General features: G+C 35.1%; 1 protein-coding gene across 1 annotated transcript in view; it reads right to left on the bottom strand.

Annotated features, from left to right (window-relative positions):
* Window positions 1-19,884, bottom strand: part of LOC141458484 (neuropeptide SIFamide receptor-like) — a 146,786-nt gene that overhangs the window by 55,291 nt on the left and 71,611 nt on the right. Inside the window, exon 2 of the mRNA XM_074136511.1 lies at window positions 14,366-14,667. Within this exon, the coding sequence (XP_073992612.1) occupies window positions 14,366-14,667 (302 nt within the window). The remainder of the gene's footprint in view (window positions 1-14,365; window positions 14,668-19,884) is intronic.

Here is a 19,884-nt window from a genome sequence, read left to right as displayed (position 1 = left end):
ACCTTCAATGAATCAATGAAAACTGGCTTCTCTGCTATAAGACTATCCGATTATGAAGAGTGAGCTAACTGCTCAATTCCAGCAACTTCCTTCGGCCTTTATTCCGTTATGTTTTAGTTTTAATCACCTCATTTACAAATTATTTGGAATAATTAGCTTCGGGCGCTTGTGACCTCAGGATGTTGACGCTTCTTAAAAATGAATGATAACTAATGTTCTTACATAAATGCAACGCACTTCTGAATCCGTAGCAGCGTTTGAAATAGTGGAGTGCTATAGTATGTTACAAAAAGAAAAGAAAATAAAATAAAAAAATAATAGTAATAATAATAATATAATAACAAAAAAAAATAATGGTGAAGTAAGTAGCACGGTGAGTGGAGGCTCTTCTGAAAAGAATTACTTTTACTACCACAGAGGAGTGGACAATAAATAAACTAAGTTTGGAGGTGGCTAATAGCCACTTTATCGGTGCTGCCTCATTCCAAGGAAAAATTAATATAGATGGGACAAGTGTGGCAGATGTGTGGCCACCTGTAGAGTTATGGGCAGAGAGATAACCGAACTAGCTGTACATCCGTTGACACTTCTTTCTATTGTTAGTGGACATTCCCCACTTGGCGAACATCCTCACCATATAAAGCTTGTTACCAGAAGCCTTTTCAAGATTATCCGCCGGATAATCGCTATTAATTATTATTATCACAATTATTTTATTTAATTTTAATGTTTTTATGTTTTGAAAACTTTTTAAAATTAAAAATATATAGATATATATTTTTTTTTTTTTTTTAATTTTATTTGCCATTTACTATCTACAAAACAAACAATGCAATCAGCAAATCCGATGAATGATGCTATGGACGTGATTGGCTGGAGGAGAGAAGCTGCCCACTGGCAACACTCCCGCTTGAGTTGGTTATCAATCCATGAGATGGTCGCGGGGCCAGCAACGCCTCAGCCGCCGTGGGGGGTTGTCCGGAATAGCTATGGAGGCGAGATTTTGGATTAGAGGATTAGAGCATAGAGAAAGAGAGTTATGGAATTTTCGGTATATATTTTTAAATATTTTATTTACAACTGCAACAGTTGTTGCAACAAGCAAATATGGTACCTGATAAAAAAAAAATAAAAGAAAATCATGAGTGGAGAAGGCACTTAGTGGTGTCACTCCAGTAACGGGCTTTGCTCTCACATAAGAGAAGATCACGAGGCCATCTTCTCTTCAATCTCCTTAGAGGATTACCTGGTAATGTGGAGGAAGATACATGTATTATGAGAGGGTTAGGATGAGCTGCTGTCGAGGAATGAAATTTGAAGAAACGAGTGTTAGCAAGATCTTTAATGAATGGGATTTTGAGGTCATTATGGATAGTGAGGTTAGATACATAGTACGGAGCATTAAGAAGTTTTCGAAGTATTTTTGACTGTAATGTCTGGAGGCGTCGAGAGTTAGAACACTTAGTCGATCTCCATACTTCGATGCCATATGACCAAATAGGTCTCAGTAACAGTAGATATAAGAGTCTTTTGTTATGTAGGTTAAGTTTCGAACGTTTGTCGAGAAGTTTGTAGCGTTTGAAGCTTTTTATTTCAAATTATTGGACAGTATATACATATTAACTGTTTTTTTGTAAAGCATTTCATACTTCACAATATCTTTTATGCTTGACTGAAATTTTAAATTAAGTTGAATTCTGGTTTTCTAAATACCCTCCATCTAATTATAAATAGTCATCTGCCTGAATTTTTATGTTATTCTCCCAACAATCTGTGCCTAGGAGAAAAAATAAAAACAAACTTATAGCCGAATTAGGCTCAACGGAGCGTTGAAAACAAAGCTACGGATGTCCTTTTGGCTTTGGACTCCTACAACCCTTAATATCAAGGACACTATGAAGGGACCATTTCCGAACAAGATGCAGTACATACACGTGCCATATTTGAAAATACAATAGAGGCTTAAGAGCCCATTTCTGCCATCCATACTTGGAGTGGGTGGCGATTATGAAATGGTGTTTGGAGAAACTCCAAGTAATAAGGACCGTCAAAAGATATTGGCAAAGTCTACTGTAACTGCGATGATCTTCAGACTGGAATTGGGACCTGGCTGAATTTGAACAGAGTTATGGCAATATTTCCAGTTTGTTGGAACCATTGATTGTTACAGCAGTCGGAGTATAGGAGCGTAACCATAGAGAGGGAGAAAATTTTGGTATATTATAGCAAGGCTTCGTTAGCTGAGTTAAGCTCCAAATTAATGGTTGACTGTAAGGGAGGTGTAACGGCTTGGTTCATGCAATTTGAAGCTCTCCTACATCTGCGATGGAATGCTTTGAGCTATCTAAGCCGGTAAATTATTTCCTTTCGTTAATATTTCGACGATAAAAAATTAATAATGAAAAATTAAAGATAAATGGTTTATTTTAGTAGGAAATTTCGTAAAAAGTTAGACGAAGAGACAAGAACCTTTAATTTATAAAACTGTATTGTGCTATATAATTTATTAATTTTGTCCCAATCTGCCATCTCATTCTTGATAAATGCAGCAGGAATTACTTGAAATAAGTTTTAGAGAAAAATTGAAAAAAAGTAAAAAATCTAGGTAACATTTGAATCAGGTATTACAGGAAGTTGGAGTTAGAAATGTCGCCAAGTCAAATATCGCAATCTCTACAATAAACCGGAATTTGAAATATGTGGTGAGTTTCTCAGCCTCAGCTTAGAGCCTGGAATGTCGTAATGCACAATACAACAACAACAACAACAAAAAGTTATAATTTCTATCCTTTTTTTTGATATGAAATAGTTCGGAACAGATGGTAGTGAATTCCAGTATTCTATTGTTAAATTCAAGCATAAAGAGAGGCTATAGATAAACGATTATTTCCTGTAAAGTAGTGTTTGTATGTGTTTTGTGCCAGACTAGTGAATTGGCTTTTCTTTATTGAATGAAAATTGAATTGGTAGGAAATTGGTTTTCAAAAGACTTGACAGATAGGTAATACAGCCAATTTGAAATTATTAAAACGTATTGAATTGATATTGAACAAACTATAAACGTACAGTAACTAACCTTTATTTTCTGAAATATCAAAAAAAATAAATAAAAATATGTTCTCAAAGTGGAAACTTTACTGAGTTCGCGAGATAATTCTTTAAAAAACATTTTTATTAACTTGGTACAGGTATTTCTTCTGTTTTAAAACTTCAACCATCCTCAAAGATATTGGAAAATTAAAAGTAAAAGATAAAAGATGTCTCCTCAAATTTTCACGTTCAAGATCAAATCATTTTGAACTGTTTTTGTCGAATCCCGTAAAAATTTCTTCAAATAATTACTGTTGAAATTTAAAACTGTGAGATAGCAAAGCCTATCAGCAAGTAAAAATGTCCATAAAAGAGGCGTCGTAGGAGTCAATAGCCATTGATGACTATTGCAAAGTCATATTCCCTAACTGATTTCCATTTCTAAAGAAATGGCGTGTCCAACACCGCCTCAAGTGGAGTTGTCAGGAAAAAGAAGAGATTCGAGCTGAAGATATTGCGCAGAGTTTAGATCTAGAGTAAAAACCGGAAATATTTATTCTGAGGTCAGAACAGATGGTTTTTACAAAATGGTGGACCTAAATATTGCAGGATGTTCCTTTTTTTTTGATACTCTGTCTAGGTACTAGGGGAAAACCACAATCCTTTGGTCAAAAATCGGTCAACCGTACGTACCACTTTACTAAACTAATTTTTTAGTTTTTTAATATCATAAAAACGGTTTTCTTGTATTGTAAGAGCGTTTATGCATTGAAGGGTTGTGGCAAATTTGTGTATTGTTCTAAGGAAATACAGAAATGAAGAGCTGAAGATTTTATTTCAATTATTTATAGGGTGAAGTAGGGTATAGATGGCCACCATTTTATTTGGAGGGTACCTGCAAATGTTTGGTAAGGGCTAGGTTTACTTTATTATTATTTTTGGAAACCTCATACGCTCACAAACATTAGATAAGGAAAAAATTTCAGAAAAAATGCTAAGAGAAACATTTTTTTATTCTTATAAAAAAAAAATAGCATTTGGCCATCTATCCCCACTAGGTTGGGTGAGTTGGCCAATGTAACTTGGGAGAGATGGCCACATATTGTAAATGAAATTGCACTAGTAAAACGTAAAAATAACAGAAAAAAATGAATAGTTACTTAATATTTACTTATTCTTCTTCTTTTTAAATGCGCTTTTACTACAATTTCGGCAAGCGTATGCAAAAGAAGAGCAATTTTCGTGGAACCACTTCCGGCATATTATGCATTCCAACCAATCTTTTTTTTATGGTCTTGTTGTAGCTTACACTTCTACACTAAAACCCACCTGGACGTAAAGATTGAACTGTGGGGTTCAACGAAACGCTCCAGTCTTCAACGAATTCAATCTCTTCAATCAAAAATTCTCCGCACTATCGTTAACGCTCCATTTTACGTTTCAAATCTAACCATCCACGCAGACTTAGAAATTCCGTTTGTATGACAGGTTACTCGAACTCGCTATAAAAGCTTTCATCAGAACTTACAGTCTCTATCCAAATCCCCTCATTCGTCATTTATCTTCTCACTACATTCCAGATCATCCTCCTAGACGATTAAACTACCAATAGCCTCGAGATTTTCTCTCTTCTGAAGAGTATAGTTAATCCTGGAGATGACTTAGAGAGTGTTACCGCTCCCCTCAGTCAGTGAGGGTGTAGTAGTGTTAGTGATTGTCGTTGTTAATGATAGTTTATTTAGCGCACGTCTATCCTTTAAAATCAAATTAAAAATAATAATATAGCGAGCAAACTTAGAAAAGCTGACCGAAATAAGTAATAAACGTAACCTTTTCGAAAACGAACTTGAAGTTTGAGGTCAGTCAGTAAAATAGTCGCTAGGGTGAAAAGCTATTTATGTAGACAGGGTTCAGGTCCTGATACAGTAGATGTCGAGGTTAAAGGGTGAGTAGTTAATTTGTGAAGCGAGATTATCCTCCATATTAGAGTTTGGGAATATTGATAATGCAAACTCCATGGCGCAAGACTCGGCCATTTCCAAACCACCCATGGCCCAAATCTACCAATCAATGCTACCAATAAATATAAATAATTTTGCTTTTCCCGCAGAAAGATCGATAAAAACTAAATATTATGTTTCGATAGGAAATTTATTTGAAAACTATGATTATTTGGTTAAAATTAAACTTTAGAAAACAAATGAAATAGATTTTATTGAATTGGATAGTCATAATATAGGAGGCAGTGATGACCCTTAACCTTTCGACCAACATGGGTGTTTCCTCAATACTTAACTTCCTTCTCAACTAATTTCTGCTTTGTTATTAAAGTTTATTTCATGACCAGCTTACTTGTATCCCAAGACATGAAGTTGACAATAATGAGGATGTGAGCAAAATAAAATAAAATATTTCTTTTGAACTAAGAAATACTTGTCTGGAAGCTGTGCCCTCATATCTCTTTGGCTGGAGGTATAGAAGCATAGTCTTTACGCTAAATTATCAAAACCTATGTTTCATATTCACTTCAATTTCTGTTTATCAAATTTAAATGCTATTATATTTAGGCATACATTGAATCCAAGCCTGGAAGCAATGCCATGCAAATCTTATAGACGTATATTCCCAGAACTGGTCGCATCGCTGGATTGAACAGTTTCAATTAAAATTCATGATGAAAGGATAGAATTCTTGAATATACCAGACTAATTTGCACTTACATATGTACAGCAAATCTAACAAAGAAAGGTATTGAAGTTAGATTAGATTAGATTGTACAAGACGGGCGGTTCCACCAAAAAAGGGGAAGGAACGCAGGCAATCCTGATGCCCATTGTTCCCCGCCCACCCCTCATCTCATGAGAGATACCGGGGTTTAAAAACAAATCTGGCTAAAAATTACCAGATGCTAATATAATAACCTAACAAAGTAGCAACAGGACACTAGGGAGCTTGACGACTGAATCGCCCAGTGCACTGAATAAACCTAGAAAGTTCATTAAGATTACCAGATGCTACAATCTCCGGTAGGGAGACATTTGACCTTCCGAAGACGAGGAATCTAGTTTTAGAATAAACTGGGCACACCTCAACAAAGTGCCTCACAGTTTCATCGGACTCACCACAGCCAGCACAATTTGGCGACTGGATTAGGCCACATTTAAAAAGATGATATGCTAAATTCGCATGTCCACTCAACACCTGAACCAACTGGCGGATCCGGGACCTGCTAAAACCAACCATATCCGTTCTTGACAGGCCAAGGATTTCCTTAGCCTGGCGGCAGTCAGTTCGGGATCTCCACCGTTTCCGATGTTCTTTCAAAATCCACTGTTCCACCTCTGTTCTACAACGTCGATAGGATACAGGGATAATGGGCTGAGGAGTCATTGTTATCAACGCAGCTCCTTCCTTTGCTGTTTCATCAGCAAGTTCGTTACCCGGAATCCCAGAATGACCAGGAGACCAAGCAACCGAAACAGTATTCAAAGCTCCTAACAAATTGAGAGCAGCATGACAAGAATTGACCGAAATTTGGTTCCTACTAGGAGAGGCCAGAGCTTTAATTGCAGCCTGGCTATCCGTGAAGAACCTAACATCAGTGTCGGCAAATCCCTTCCAGCGGAGTAAAGTAGCCGCCATCTCAATGGCAGCCAACTCCGCCTGAAAAACAGATGCATAATTACCAAGATCAAGGCAGGTGCGTTCCCATTGGAACCCAAACTGGGGTCCCCAGATGCAGAGACCAGCACCTGCCCTATCCATCAATGAACCCTCCGTAAAAACAGAAATGGCGTTTGTTGATAACTCGACAGCCGAAGGATGTCTAGGATACCGTATCTGGAGGATTTGAGTAGCTTTGTTGTTACTGTTAACGTTAATTTATTTTATTCCTGTAAACTCCTAGTACTCGTATTTTCTATGTTAAGACAGTAAGTGGCTGGGTAACTAGGGTAGCGCAAATTGTTAAAGAAGATACTAAAAAATCTTGGTGGCCGAAGGATTAACAAATCTTAACTCAATAGAACATTGCAATAAATTGATGACCAGAGGAGCTGACAAATTAAATGTGAAGGTAAGGGACATCCTCCCAAAATAGATTAGATTAGGGCGGCCTCAAGGCCTACGCCACCGCGACCCCTTTGGATCTATTGTGGCTCCCCAACTTTAGAGCTCGCCCTCCAGACCCGTCCGTTTAATCAGACTCTTAATTCTGGAGAGCGACTCCTGGGTAAAGCTCACAGGCCTTGGTTTAGACAAGCCCCTCACACTGGCACAACACGTGCAGTGACGTTTCCTTTTCTTCCTGACAGAACCTACAAAGGCTATCTATCATCTGCTAGGCCCATGCGATGCATGTGTTTTCTGAGTCTGCAGTGGCCCGTTAATAGGCCTACAATTATCCTTATAGCCCCACGGCCTTGACGGAATAATTCTGCGGTCAGCCTCGGCGAATAGCCTCTGATGAACTCCTTCGCCTGTCTCAGCCCAGTGGTGGCAAGCCACCACTCCTGAGCCTTACTCTGCACCCATACATTGATGGCCGCAGACTTAACTTATTCCTAATCCAAAAACCTATATTCCACTAAATTATTCTTAAGGTGTTTATCTCTCTCTGAGTGTAATTAAAGAACAGAAAAAACTAAAAACTAAACAAATAGAGCTATTATTTAAAAGTTTGGAGGGCCACTAATACTTTAAATCTCGTTGGGGTATTCGGGGATGACTTAGAGTCGGGACAACTCGACTAAAGAAGGGTAAGATTCGAACAATGAACTAGAGGATAAAATAATATTATAGCTGTTGGATTAGTTATGATAATTCCGAAACAGGAAGCATTCGATGACTTTTTGCATTTTACAATTACAATTTAACATATTTTATGGTAATTTTGCTCTTTGCAGCAAACAATTTTCACGATTCTTCTGAGATATTATTAAGTATCCATGAATTATAGTGAAGTTGTTTATTCACTAAAAAAATAGAAATCGGAGTCGTAATAGCTTTAGGAGTTGAATCATTCCCTTATGTTTTCATCTTTAATCATCGTAATGGATGTTAAATATCTCCCATTCACCCTCTCTCCTTTTTTTATCTATCTATCTCTTTTCTATGTCCCGAACAGTCGTATTACAACAACCCGACTGATTAAAATTTACGCTTAGAATATTTACCAAATCGTGATACTTTAGTAAATTACGAGTGAGTTTGCGTCTAGAATTAATACTACAGTTCTGAATCAGCAAAAAAGTTCATTTTTGTAAATATGGATTTCTTTAAGTCCTTTGATCTAGAAAAGTTAGAAAATATTGGTTTAAGGGAAATTATATGCGCTACTAAGATGTAGCAGCCAAGAAACTCCGTTAGTGCTTGCAGAGCCCGTCTTGATCTTAAATTGGTCCGTCTAATCTATAATTGTAATGCTGCAGTTTGATTCTGCTGGTAGAATAAATATGTTACATTAAATTATTCCAGATTTCTGATTTGTTACATTCAACGAATTGATCTTCAGTTTTACAGTTCTACAACGACATAGATGTACGAAACGTGCAGAATTCTTTAACAAGAGCTAGGTTTTTTATTGAAATTTTTATTTCATTATTTTTATAAAAGTTTTTCGATTCATTAACATTTTGAATGAAACACACACACCATTAGACCTCTCTCACTCAGTCAACAAGTGTAAGGGGAGCCAGAAATACAAGTGAAGTCGAAATCTCTACACCAAACTGACTAGTCTATCTCTGTTGATGGATGACAGACCGAAACCGCTCAATGTTGCAATAATCCTGCGGGCTCCAACTCATAAAATTAAGGATAAAAATAGTTGTATATAGCCTGTAGTAAAACATGTATAATGCAGTTCAATGAACTTAAATCATATGGGAATTTTTTGAAATTTACTAAATTTTATAAAGTTTTGTGACTCTGAAAGAGACGTGGATGAAGAGCTATCCATGAATTTGAATGAATTTCGCACTTTGTATTCATATTCTTTAAAACAGTTGTTATAATTTATTTTTCACCATTAAACTATTTAATTCCAACATTATTCTGTAAGATTTTTTCTTTTGTTAGTAAGGCTTTTAAATATTTGAGTTCATTTGCGTCCGAATCGTTTTTAGCACACACACTGCCGGTCTTCAAACCCTGTTCTCTCATTAAATAACACCAAACATCACCGGAGAGTAAGATACCCTATGGAGTGAAAAATTGAGGAGCAGCAGCTGTAAGCTGTATTTGAACACGAGGTTCTCTGCCTGGAAATAATGACTGTGTGTGCAAATCCTGCCCAACTCCTGAAGACTATTGCTGCACCCATGAAAACAGTCTTTCATTGTAGCTACATTTGTGAAAATTACAACTTGCAAGAAAAATTTTAATTTTTGACAAAAGGGGGCAACAAAGAAAGTTAACAAGAACCTCAATCAACAGATTAATTTCTGAAAATCAAAACATGGAATTTGTTTTTATTATTAATATTTACTAATTATGACAGAGAGAACGCCTTGATAACCTTGCTAAACTGCGCTAGAATCTTTTTTAAAAACTTTTGAAAAAGTTTTAAAGTTATTCAGTGATTAAAATTATTCAAATAACTTGAGATGAATGAAATGAGATTTTTGACGTGACCTCGCAGGAAGTAGTCTAATGAAGATAGATTGGACGAGGTGGCAAGTAAGAGGACTTACTTTAAATTATGGACCTGGTCTTTAACTATTCAAACTTTTTTTCTTTTCGGTTGGACCAAAAAGTCTCTTATATCTGAATCAATACTTAGTAGTTTCATTGATCTACAGATTTTGGTAATAAATATGCTACATTGGTGCAAGACTTATTTTATATAATATTATATTCAGACTGAGTTTTCTATTTTAGATTTTTTTTTTCGTAAATTTTTAAAAATAACTTCATTAAAGTTTACTAAGGGTACGTTTACAACGGAGCTGTGAGTATAGATGATAGCAGAGATGATAACTGATAGAGTAAAATATAATCGCTGATTAGTGTGCACAACAGAGCTGTGATACATGCAACATGTCCGAGAAGTGAAGAAGTTTTTATGTTCAGCAGCAACAAAAAGGTATATTTTAAAGAAAAAACGCTTTTTAGAAAATATCATGAACATCCCATAAATAAAAAACGAAGTACTTTGGGTGAATTTCACTATTTATATATGGAACTTAGAAATTATCCGAATCGTTTTTTTGAATATGTGAGGATGGGTCCACCCACATTCGACTATATTTTAGAAAAAATAAGGTCAAAATTAAGAAAACTTTGGAAAAATTGTCATGGAAATCCTATAACCATAGAAGAAAAACTAGTGATTACACTTAGGTTAGTAATGATTTTATTGAAAAAAAAAAAAACAAATAAATACACATGAAAATAAATGTAAGCACGATTTAAAAAACAAAATATTGTTTAAAAGTAAATAATAAAAAATAATGAGTAAAGACAGCACTAAATAATTTTTCGACGTCCATTTTGAAGTTCCGATACTGGAGTTCAGCTAGCAGAAAAATGAAAAATTCAATTCTATCATCTATGCTCGTTTATAGCAGCGAGTATGAGTCACTAGTCGAAGCTTCGTTGTGCACGCTCACATAAGAATGTACTAGGTTATTCTATAAGCGCTGATGCATCACTGCTATCATCTCCGCTATCATCTATGCTCACAGCTCCGTTGTGAACGTACCCTAAGGCAGGTGTGGTAGCTTTAGTAAAAAGTAAATCGAGTTACTGACATAGGTAATCGCTTTACTGCTCTCATGATGGCTCTCCAATTAGTAAATTTGTGACCTCCATTATACCAAGTAAATCAGTAGCTTATCGCATCTGAATCAACATTTTGAATTTTCAGGAATAGTGAAAGATGAAAGCTGGTCAATGAGTGGGTCAGGATATGACGAAACGCGAGAGAAAAACCTCTTGTAACGGGCGGAGATTAGTCTCGGATAAAAGTCTCAAATTGAATGGTTCTGTTAGAGACATAGTTAAGGAGAAATTTTGACTGTACTTGGAATGCTTGGCAGAACTTCACAGTTCTAGTCCGTAAGCCCAAATCGGTTTCAGCAGTACGTTATAATTGGCTGTTTAGCGTCAATTTTGATCGTCTGTCAAGGATTTTTGCCAATGGATAGTAGCGTTTTTTTTTTGAGTTCTTGTCGATTAAGCACTTGTTTGTGGATTCCATGTCAAGCATTTGTCCACATATACATAGTGACATTTACAAGGAAGTACAGAAAGTGAAGGGCAGATGTGGCCTCTAAGAATGTAGGTTATGTTTCATTCTCTTGTACGATTATTTCCATTTTCCACTCTGGTAACCATTCTTCTAGAGCAGTGGTTCCCAACCTTTTTATGGCCACGGACCATTTTAATATTTCTGTTGTTAGCAGGGACCACAAGGTTCAATATCACAGTAAACTACTCTTAAATTTTAAAAAATAAACTTCAATTAACATTGTGATTATGTTTTCAGTTACATTAATTTGCTTTTTTAGTTTGCATTTTCTTAACAAGATGGGTAATCCTGAGATTGATGAGATTCTTTAAAGCGACACGCACATCATCATTTGCTTTTAGTCGACTCCGGACTTGTTTTTAGACGCTCGACGTCCCACTCACCGCTCCGTCATCGCACACGCGACTGCATGTCTTTTTTTTTTCTGCCAGCGCATCGACGTCTATGGTGATTAGCGCCCCATCAAATGAATATATTATTATTTTAAAAATGTTAAGTGTTTTGCGGACCATATTTTAGTTCTTGCGGACCACAGGTAGGGAACCACTGTTCTAGAGAAAAGTTATAAACAGAATGAAGGGAGAACTGAATTGGTGAGTCGTATGCGTACGTAAAGTGGTTGGATTTGATGGAGTGGTTTATTTTTCTTAACTGAAAAATTGTTAGTAAGTGTGTTATTCCCACATATTCGTCGAGAAGTGTCATTTAAAAAGCAAGTAAAATAATTCATTTTTTTTTTTTTAAGGCTTCTAATTACTGATCAAATGTTGAAAAAGAAGGGTAGCTAATATAATTTACCTTAATTTCTCATTTAATCACTTAAAATTAATTCCAAGGCCAAGACCGGGAGGAATTGATCGCAAAACATATCTTAGCTCTGCTAAATGCGCCTGAAATTCAAAAATATACAATCTTCGTTCTTTAATTGATACTACCCACATTAAATGCTACGATGAAAGCTTTGAATTTGAACAGGCAGCCAAATTTCGTGGCTAACATAAAATTGAATTTAGTGTAGTAGTAAAAAGTAGTAATCGCCTATTTTTTCAGGCGGGGCTTAACGTCCAACTACCATTTACTAGCGGTCGCGGACGGAGGCGAATAGCAAACGTACTTTACTATTTCTCATTTAATCATTAAATAAAATCCAAGGCTAAGACCGGGAATCGAACCCAATACCACAATGCATATTAGCTTTGCAGGTCTCGCCTCTTAACCCGCTCGGCTACCGTATTTAGTGTAGTAGTATGTGTTGTCTTATGATAACATATTCAATAAATCATACTAATGAATTTTAATATATTTATATTTTTTTCATGAATGTATTTTGTATTTTATTTGTTTGCAGAGGTAATTAATAAAGTGTGTAATTATAACTAATCTTCAAGCAAACTGTTATTGTTCATCGCATTCAGAATTACACATTGTACGCTATACGGACGCCTACACTATTGAACTTTTGAGACACAATAGAGTTTGCTTAACTCTTTCTCGCTTTAATTTGTACCTACTCTCAGAGCTGCGTAGAAATGAAAGTAATGTGACGTAGAATTTCAACAAATTATTGGAAAGAATAAAGTGAATTGAGTAAACCACAGCAGTGTTGTAACAGAGAATAAAGTTGACTGGATTGGGCCCCACATTACTGGGCATCAAATATATTTCTATATATTACTATTTCTGTATAATACTTTGTCACTGATTTGAATGAAGGCGCCTTGAATTTGAGGACGATCGCACTCCCTCGCAGCTGTTTTGTGCACGACCGATCTCCAAACTTAACTCTGTCGTTACATATAACTTTTTATAAACAGAAAGTGAGCTGAATTAGGTTCAGAGTTGGAAAGTCAAACGGCTGAAACCGAGGACCTTCTGAATCTAGAGGCCTTCCAATAAGCTAAAATCTAGTGAACTTTAGTAAAGAAAATGTATCGTTGGTTCTTGATATTTAATTGATGCTAAAAAGTAAAGGTAGATTATTTATCACAATCTGAATAAATAATTATAATTTTAACTTTATCTTGAGATGCAAAATCGCTTCTTAAGAAAGCCCGTCGATCTTGGTGTACTATCTATATGAAACGATAGCAATTTTGTAAGTAATCCGGATATGCCTGTAGAACTTGCCAAACAATTTGATTTTCTTTCTATATAGTAAAACAATAACGTTAAGAGGAATAATTTGTGGAAAACCCCATTTTATTCTAGTTCATAATTTAATACCAATTTAAATTTTTAACCAAGTTTTTGCTTTCTTGTTATTTTTACAGTTCTGTGGTTTCAGTTTTCTTTTTTTATATGTTCTACAGTATAATGGGGTTCAATCCAATTATGACCTAGTCAATTAAAGTTAGCTATCCTAATTCCCATTTTAAATTATAAGTTACTCCATGCAATTTTGAACTTATTTATTGTTCTATTTATTCTTCCTTAATTATTTGTGTGTTTTATTTAAATCATTAACTTTGTTGTTCCGAATCGGTTATACAATACTCACTTGTTAGTTTATTATCATCACTGTCTTATTTGTATTATAACCTTAAAAGGAACATAATTTGGAGAACAGATATTTTTGTTCTCTGTAGTTTGAATTATTGATCTCGCTAAAGGAATAAATTGATTTAGCATTCCTCATTTAACCACTAAAATCCACATAACTGTAAAAATGGCAAGAAAACCAAAATATTTTTAAAAATTAAAATTAAGAAATCTGTATAAAATTGGGTTTTTACCAAACTAATCAAAACCTTGTAGCAATTAGATTTTACAAAAGAGATGTAGCTTCATTTTAAACCATTAGTTCAAATTTGTAGACAGTTATTACTTCTACCCGGATTCGAATCTAGCTGCTGGCCCTCAGGTTTTTCTCTTCATATGAGCTTCTTACAGCATACTGTCCGGTGATGGGCAGTATTATTTGTAGGGAGAGAACATTGTTTGGAGGCCAGCAGTGCACTGAAAAAAGCTCCGAGTGCCAATGACCTCATGTAGACGCGCCTTAAATTAAAAGAAGACAAACAAATTATTACTTCAAAAATTATTAATAAAAGTTAATTAAAACTAGCAAATATATTAAAATTTTACCTGTCATTACATTGCTGATTAGTGTAAATGGTAGGCAAATAACATTAACCAATAAGTCTGCGCATGCCAAATTCGCTATAAATAGATTTGTTGGTGATCGCATCCTCGGACTGCGGTAAACTACACTAACGACAAAACAATTGCCTGTGACGCCAATCAGGAAAACGGAAGTGTAGGCTAGGCAGAAGAAAACTGTCACCGGAAAAGAGTAGCGGAATTCATATATACTAGCGGTACTGCAAGTAGTTCCATTGCCCTCTGAACAGGGTACCGTCTGGTTTTTATTCCCAACATCCACACTCCTGTAAAATAAAAAAAAATAATTGTTAATTAAGTACTGAGAACATTTATACATAAACATAAGTTCATCACACATAGGGAGCAGTGCAACAGAAACTATTGATGCAATAAAATTTGAATTATTTACAATAATAATACAAATAATACAATAATAATAATAATAATAATAATAATAATAATAATAATAATAATAATAATAATAATAATAATAATATTAGGGAAGGGATTAGCTATGAGGTTAGCATACTGGACTCCCACGCGGAGGTCCCGGGTTCGAATCCAGCTGCTGACCCTTAGGTTTTCTCTTTCTAGGAGCTTCTTACAGCTCACTGTCCGGTATGGACAGTGTTGTCTGTAACGAGAGAACACTGTCCGGAGGCCGGTAGTGCACTGAAAAAAGCACCGGGCGCCAATAACCTTAGATTTTGACGCGCCTTAAATCATAAAAAAAAAATAATAATATTATTATTATAACAGTAATAATATTTATTTTCAAAACTTTACATATGTACACAAATTTGAAATGATCCAGAAATTGAAGTTTCAGGCTTAGCGCCTATATACACCCATCAAATTATATTTAGTTCAGATTAAGGGAAACATATTTACATATTTAGGAAAAAGTTTTAAAAAAAAACCGTAGCTTGATATACAGGTGGGTGTTACAAAATTGATATACAGGTGCTAAGAGAGTTTATATTGTAATTAACAATGGCTACTATGTGAGGAAACGGACTGTTGTAACAAGTTGAGACGAATTTTTCTAAGAGACAGTAAACAGTAGTGGAGATGCTAGGAACGTCAATTGCTGCGCGCATGTAGTCTATGGGCGTCCATCTGGGAAATGAACCAATCAATCTCAGGCATTTATTTTGCACTCTCTGTATTTTATTGTGATTGGTTATGCAAGTTTTAGACCAGACAGGGGCTGCATACAGAAGTATAGGTCGAATATAGAGGTAGTGAATAGTCACCTAAAATTTGTATATTCATTAGGTAAACAATAGATTTTACAAACTTTTTCATTTAGCTTTTTGATTTTTTACAATTTCGTTCCTTTCAATCAGGATAGATGGGAACGACGCTCAAAAGAGCTTTACGTCAGCAGTAGATGATAGTACGAGGTGTGCCTATTAAATAACGAGCTGATGCTGCTACAGAAGAATTATGCATGCGCCTAATCCTAACGACCGACAGCTTTGCAGCGTAAAGCGTTCTCTTTCGATTGCAGCGTCTCACGTGTTTATAAAGAAATCAGTCTGACCGGAACCGTCGTTTGTGTAAGAGGTGTTAGTTTCGTTTTGCTGAAAACATGATACTACACATTAACATGTGTAGTACTACTCTGTAGTACTGCTCTACTAACGTAGAGCAAGAATTGTCTTGAACTTTCACATCAAAACTTGATAAAACCGCTACTGAAACTTATCTGTTATTAAAAGAAGTTTATGGCGATGAATGTTTATCCCATGCGCGAGTTTTTGAGTGGGCAACCCCAAGTCCTTCAAGACCCTTATTGCCATAAGACAAAAAAGAATCTCGCCAATCAAAATAGGTAGGACGAAAACCTCAAATTTTTGGGATAGCTGACATTGATTGAATCTACTCCAACGGCAAGTACCAAAGTTCAGTGTGGCCTCCTTAATTAACTAGCATTCTAGATTTAAAAGGAAATTTTATGTTTTTTACATTCATAATTTCCAATGCACTTTTTAAATGAATATTTACTTAACACCGTACAGTTGGCAGACATATAATAAATTTTCAAAATAGGACAAAACGCTGTTTAGAGAGCTTAAAAATTAATGCAGTTTAATTAATGTTAGTAAAGGCACTGTACAACGTTGATTAAGGAAAAAATAACTATATATATCGATCTGGAGATTGTCGTCAAAAGTAGCACATGATACAAAGATGATGACGAACCTTCTGGAAGTTTTTCCGACTCATCTCAAATGGTAAGTTGGATGGTTTAAAGCGTAATGGAAAAGTGGAAAAACTTGCGAAATGGGTGCTCCATAAATTTAAAGATCGGCGAAAATTGCCAAGTCTGTTACTCACTGCATTGGGGCAAAAAAAACGAACAGCTCTATCATCTACAATCTGCATGGTTTACCAATGAAAAAAAGCTCATACGGAAGCAACAACAGTGAAGAATAACGGGTGGTGGTGCCATAATATCGCCTCTAAGTCAACGCTCGTAGAATCTATTCTAATCTAAAGAAACAGGATGATAGAAATGAGATGTTCCATGAAGAGCTTTTAGAAAACTTGCGCTGCTTCTCTCCTTGGCTGACGAAAGAAGTCACTGGTCATTGCTTTATAATGAGGCAGCCATCTTGGCCAGGATTCATAGTGCAACAGCAATCCTGGCAATTATTTTTTTCCGAAAATATCTACCAATTTTTTTCGAATTCAGAAATATTTTAAATCGATTGATGTATATGACTGTAGGGTAAAGTGCCCAAATTTCGTCCCTGCGCCTGATTTCGTCCCCCTATTTAAAACAATCGCCAAGTAATGCACACTAATGGTAATTTCAAGAAAGCTACATTGAGGCAGCAGTAATCTTTTGGAAACGTCAACTCGGGGTACGGTTCATGTCCAGCCGAGTTTTGAACTGTAATATTTTTAGTCATAATGAGTTGTTATATTTGGTAGTGTTTCAAAACGTATTCCAGTCTTTTAAAGGTTCGTTAAAATATTGATGTTGCTTAGGGCATGTCACATACTGTCTTTATTTTGAAATTCTTCAACGAAACGCCAGTTCATTCATGTGTTGTTTCTATAGTGGTAGCCATCTTTAACAATAGAAATTTTGTCGAAGTTATTATTATTTTTTATTTTACAATAAAATTCAATATACTTAAGGGGAACGAAATTTGGGCACTTTACCCTATTACTTTTTTTAAGTTAATTTTTATAGAAAAGTGATTTTAAACGGGTTTGGGACTCTTGGGAATGTGGGTGTATGGTGCGAACTGGAAGCAAAATAACGTTCTACTCTCTAAACGTGAACGGAGTTACACTTGCATACATTTGAAGTTTAAGACCATGTCTTGTTTATAAACCTGTAACAGTTGCAGCCTCACCAAAAGCCGGGAGATTGTTCGCACCAGATTAAAAAATTTGACCGATTTTTTTTTTTTTTTTAAATGTTTTAAGGCGCGTTAACATCTGAGGTTATTGGTTCCCGGAGCTTTCTTCAGTGCACTGCCGGCCTCCGATCAGTGTTCTCTCGTTACAGACCACACTATCCTTCATCGGACAATGAAATGTAAGAAGCTCTCTTGAAGTGAAAGCCTATGGGCCAGCAGCTACATTCGAACCCGTGAGGGAATCCAATACGCTAACCGCAGAGCTAATTCCTCCCCTCTTTGGCCAACTTATTAAAATCAAATAAACTTTAGTACAAATATAAAGGCATTTTTATAGACGCAATAAAAAAAAAAAAAGTGAAACTGACTTTATTATTTGTTATATCTCCAAATGTTAAAATAACAGACGTTTATTTAGAAGCAGGTTATTGATCAGACTGTGGCCACTAAGTGGTGACTGCAAAGTATAAATTTATTCATACCACAAATGCTTTTACATTGTAAATTTCCAGTGACAATATTTTGATGTAAATTTATTATTAAAGAGGAACAAGGAATATTAAAAATTCTTTTATTACAGCTTCACTTTCACTAGTTTTAAGATATATGTTTTAAAATAAAGGTGCCAATCTATAAATCAATCTAAAAATAAATCAAATACCAGTCAGAATAAATGAATACAAGCAAAAAACTTTAGATGAAATTTGATATTGTTCAGCATCTCAGCGGAACTCCTGATGATGCTTATTGTACGCACACTGCATGTACTTCCGACTTCATTAAGAGAAATCATTCAAAATTTAGGGTGGGAAGAAGAGGCACTACCTTCAATGGGTTAGAATCACAATATTATTTAAAATGTTTTTTTTTTTAAATAAATTTTGCCCAATTGTGTATTGAGTCCTCCAGACTAGTTATTAAATTTTAAATATATAAATCGTAATAATTTTATAATTAATTATATTTTCAGATTAATTTTCTTAACAGTGTCTCAATTTTAAAAAAGAAAATAAATTTATGAGAATAGTATTTGAAGTGATGTAATAAAAAAACATTTTTAATATTCATGGTTTAAAAATAAATTTACTTCAAAAAATATAAATTTTCTGAATAATATCAACCATTTATAGGTTTCGTCCAAAGTAGAGTGCTTGTTCTCATCAATTCTTATCGGTTTCGTATTTCCTACCATCTGCAGAGATTGCTTCATAAAAATTCCGTACAGAATTTCGAAATTTCAAAGGTTAGGTCAAATTGTCACCATTCCTCTTCGCTAAATGTCAGCACCCTGCAGAGTGGGGTTTCCTATAGAACAGTGGTTTTCAACCTTTTCAGAGATTGCACTTGATTTTCCAGGCGCTACAATTTCATTAAGATGAAATCAAGGCTTCTGTTCCATGTGATTTTAGAGTATAAGGAGAATATAAGAAGGAAACCTGAGAATGTGAAGAGGGACAGAAATTTGGACTAAATATTTAAAAAACATGAACTTAACGAGGATAGAATTTTACTGAATACATGTTCACCTGTTAATCAGAGACTCTTATCTTTAAAGTTCATCTGGAATGGTCTACTTCAATGGGAATTGGTATTTACTGCCTTTCAGAAAATAATTCACCTTCACACAGAGGTCAAAATGGTAGCAAACATGTAGGCTGTCGAAAGTTAAGGGCAAGGTTTATTTTGAGTTAAGGCAATAATTTGGTTCAAAGTTTAATCTTAAAAGAGAAAAATTCTATCCATGAGCATTCTATGTGATCTTAAAAGCAAAGACATTTTACTCTTGGATTACCACTTGGGAATTTATTCGAGAGAATATAAGTTCTGACTTTGATCACTTAAAATAATAATGTTATATTAATAAATAACTATACGTTGAAGCATAAGTATTTATAGCATAGTCTAGTACAATTATGTTAGATTAATATTAAACTGTCTTTACAGAGGAAGAATTTCAACAAATTGTACGCCAGCAAAATCTTCATTCGAGTAAAACTGGTCTTGAATTAGTTTGGTGGTTTCATTTTGCCCTGTTTCGGATTTGAAAATTATCCTTTCAGTGATTTCTAGTTGGTATCCATTGCAGATGGATGCTGGTTATTGCATTGAATCATATACTGT

Source organism: Rhodnius prolixus, unplaced genomic scaffold (assembly GCF_049639745.1).
Source record: "Rhodnius prolixus isolate KJV_2025 unplaced genomic scaffold, Rpr scaffold_1, whole genome shotgun sequence".
Classification (NCBI taxonomy): Eukaryota; Metazoa; Arthropoda; class Insecta; order Hemiptera; family Reduviidae; genus Rhodnius; species Rhodnius prolixus.
Note: the sequence above shows the minus strand (reverse complement) of the source record. Positions and strands in the feature narration are given on the sequence as shown.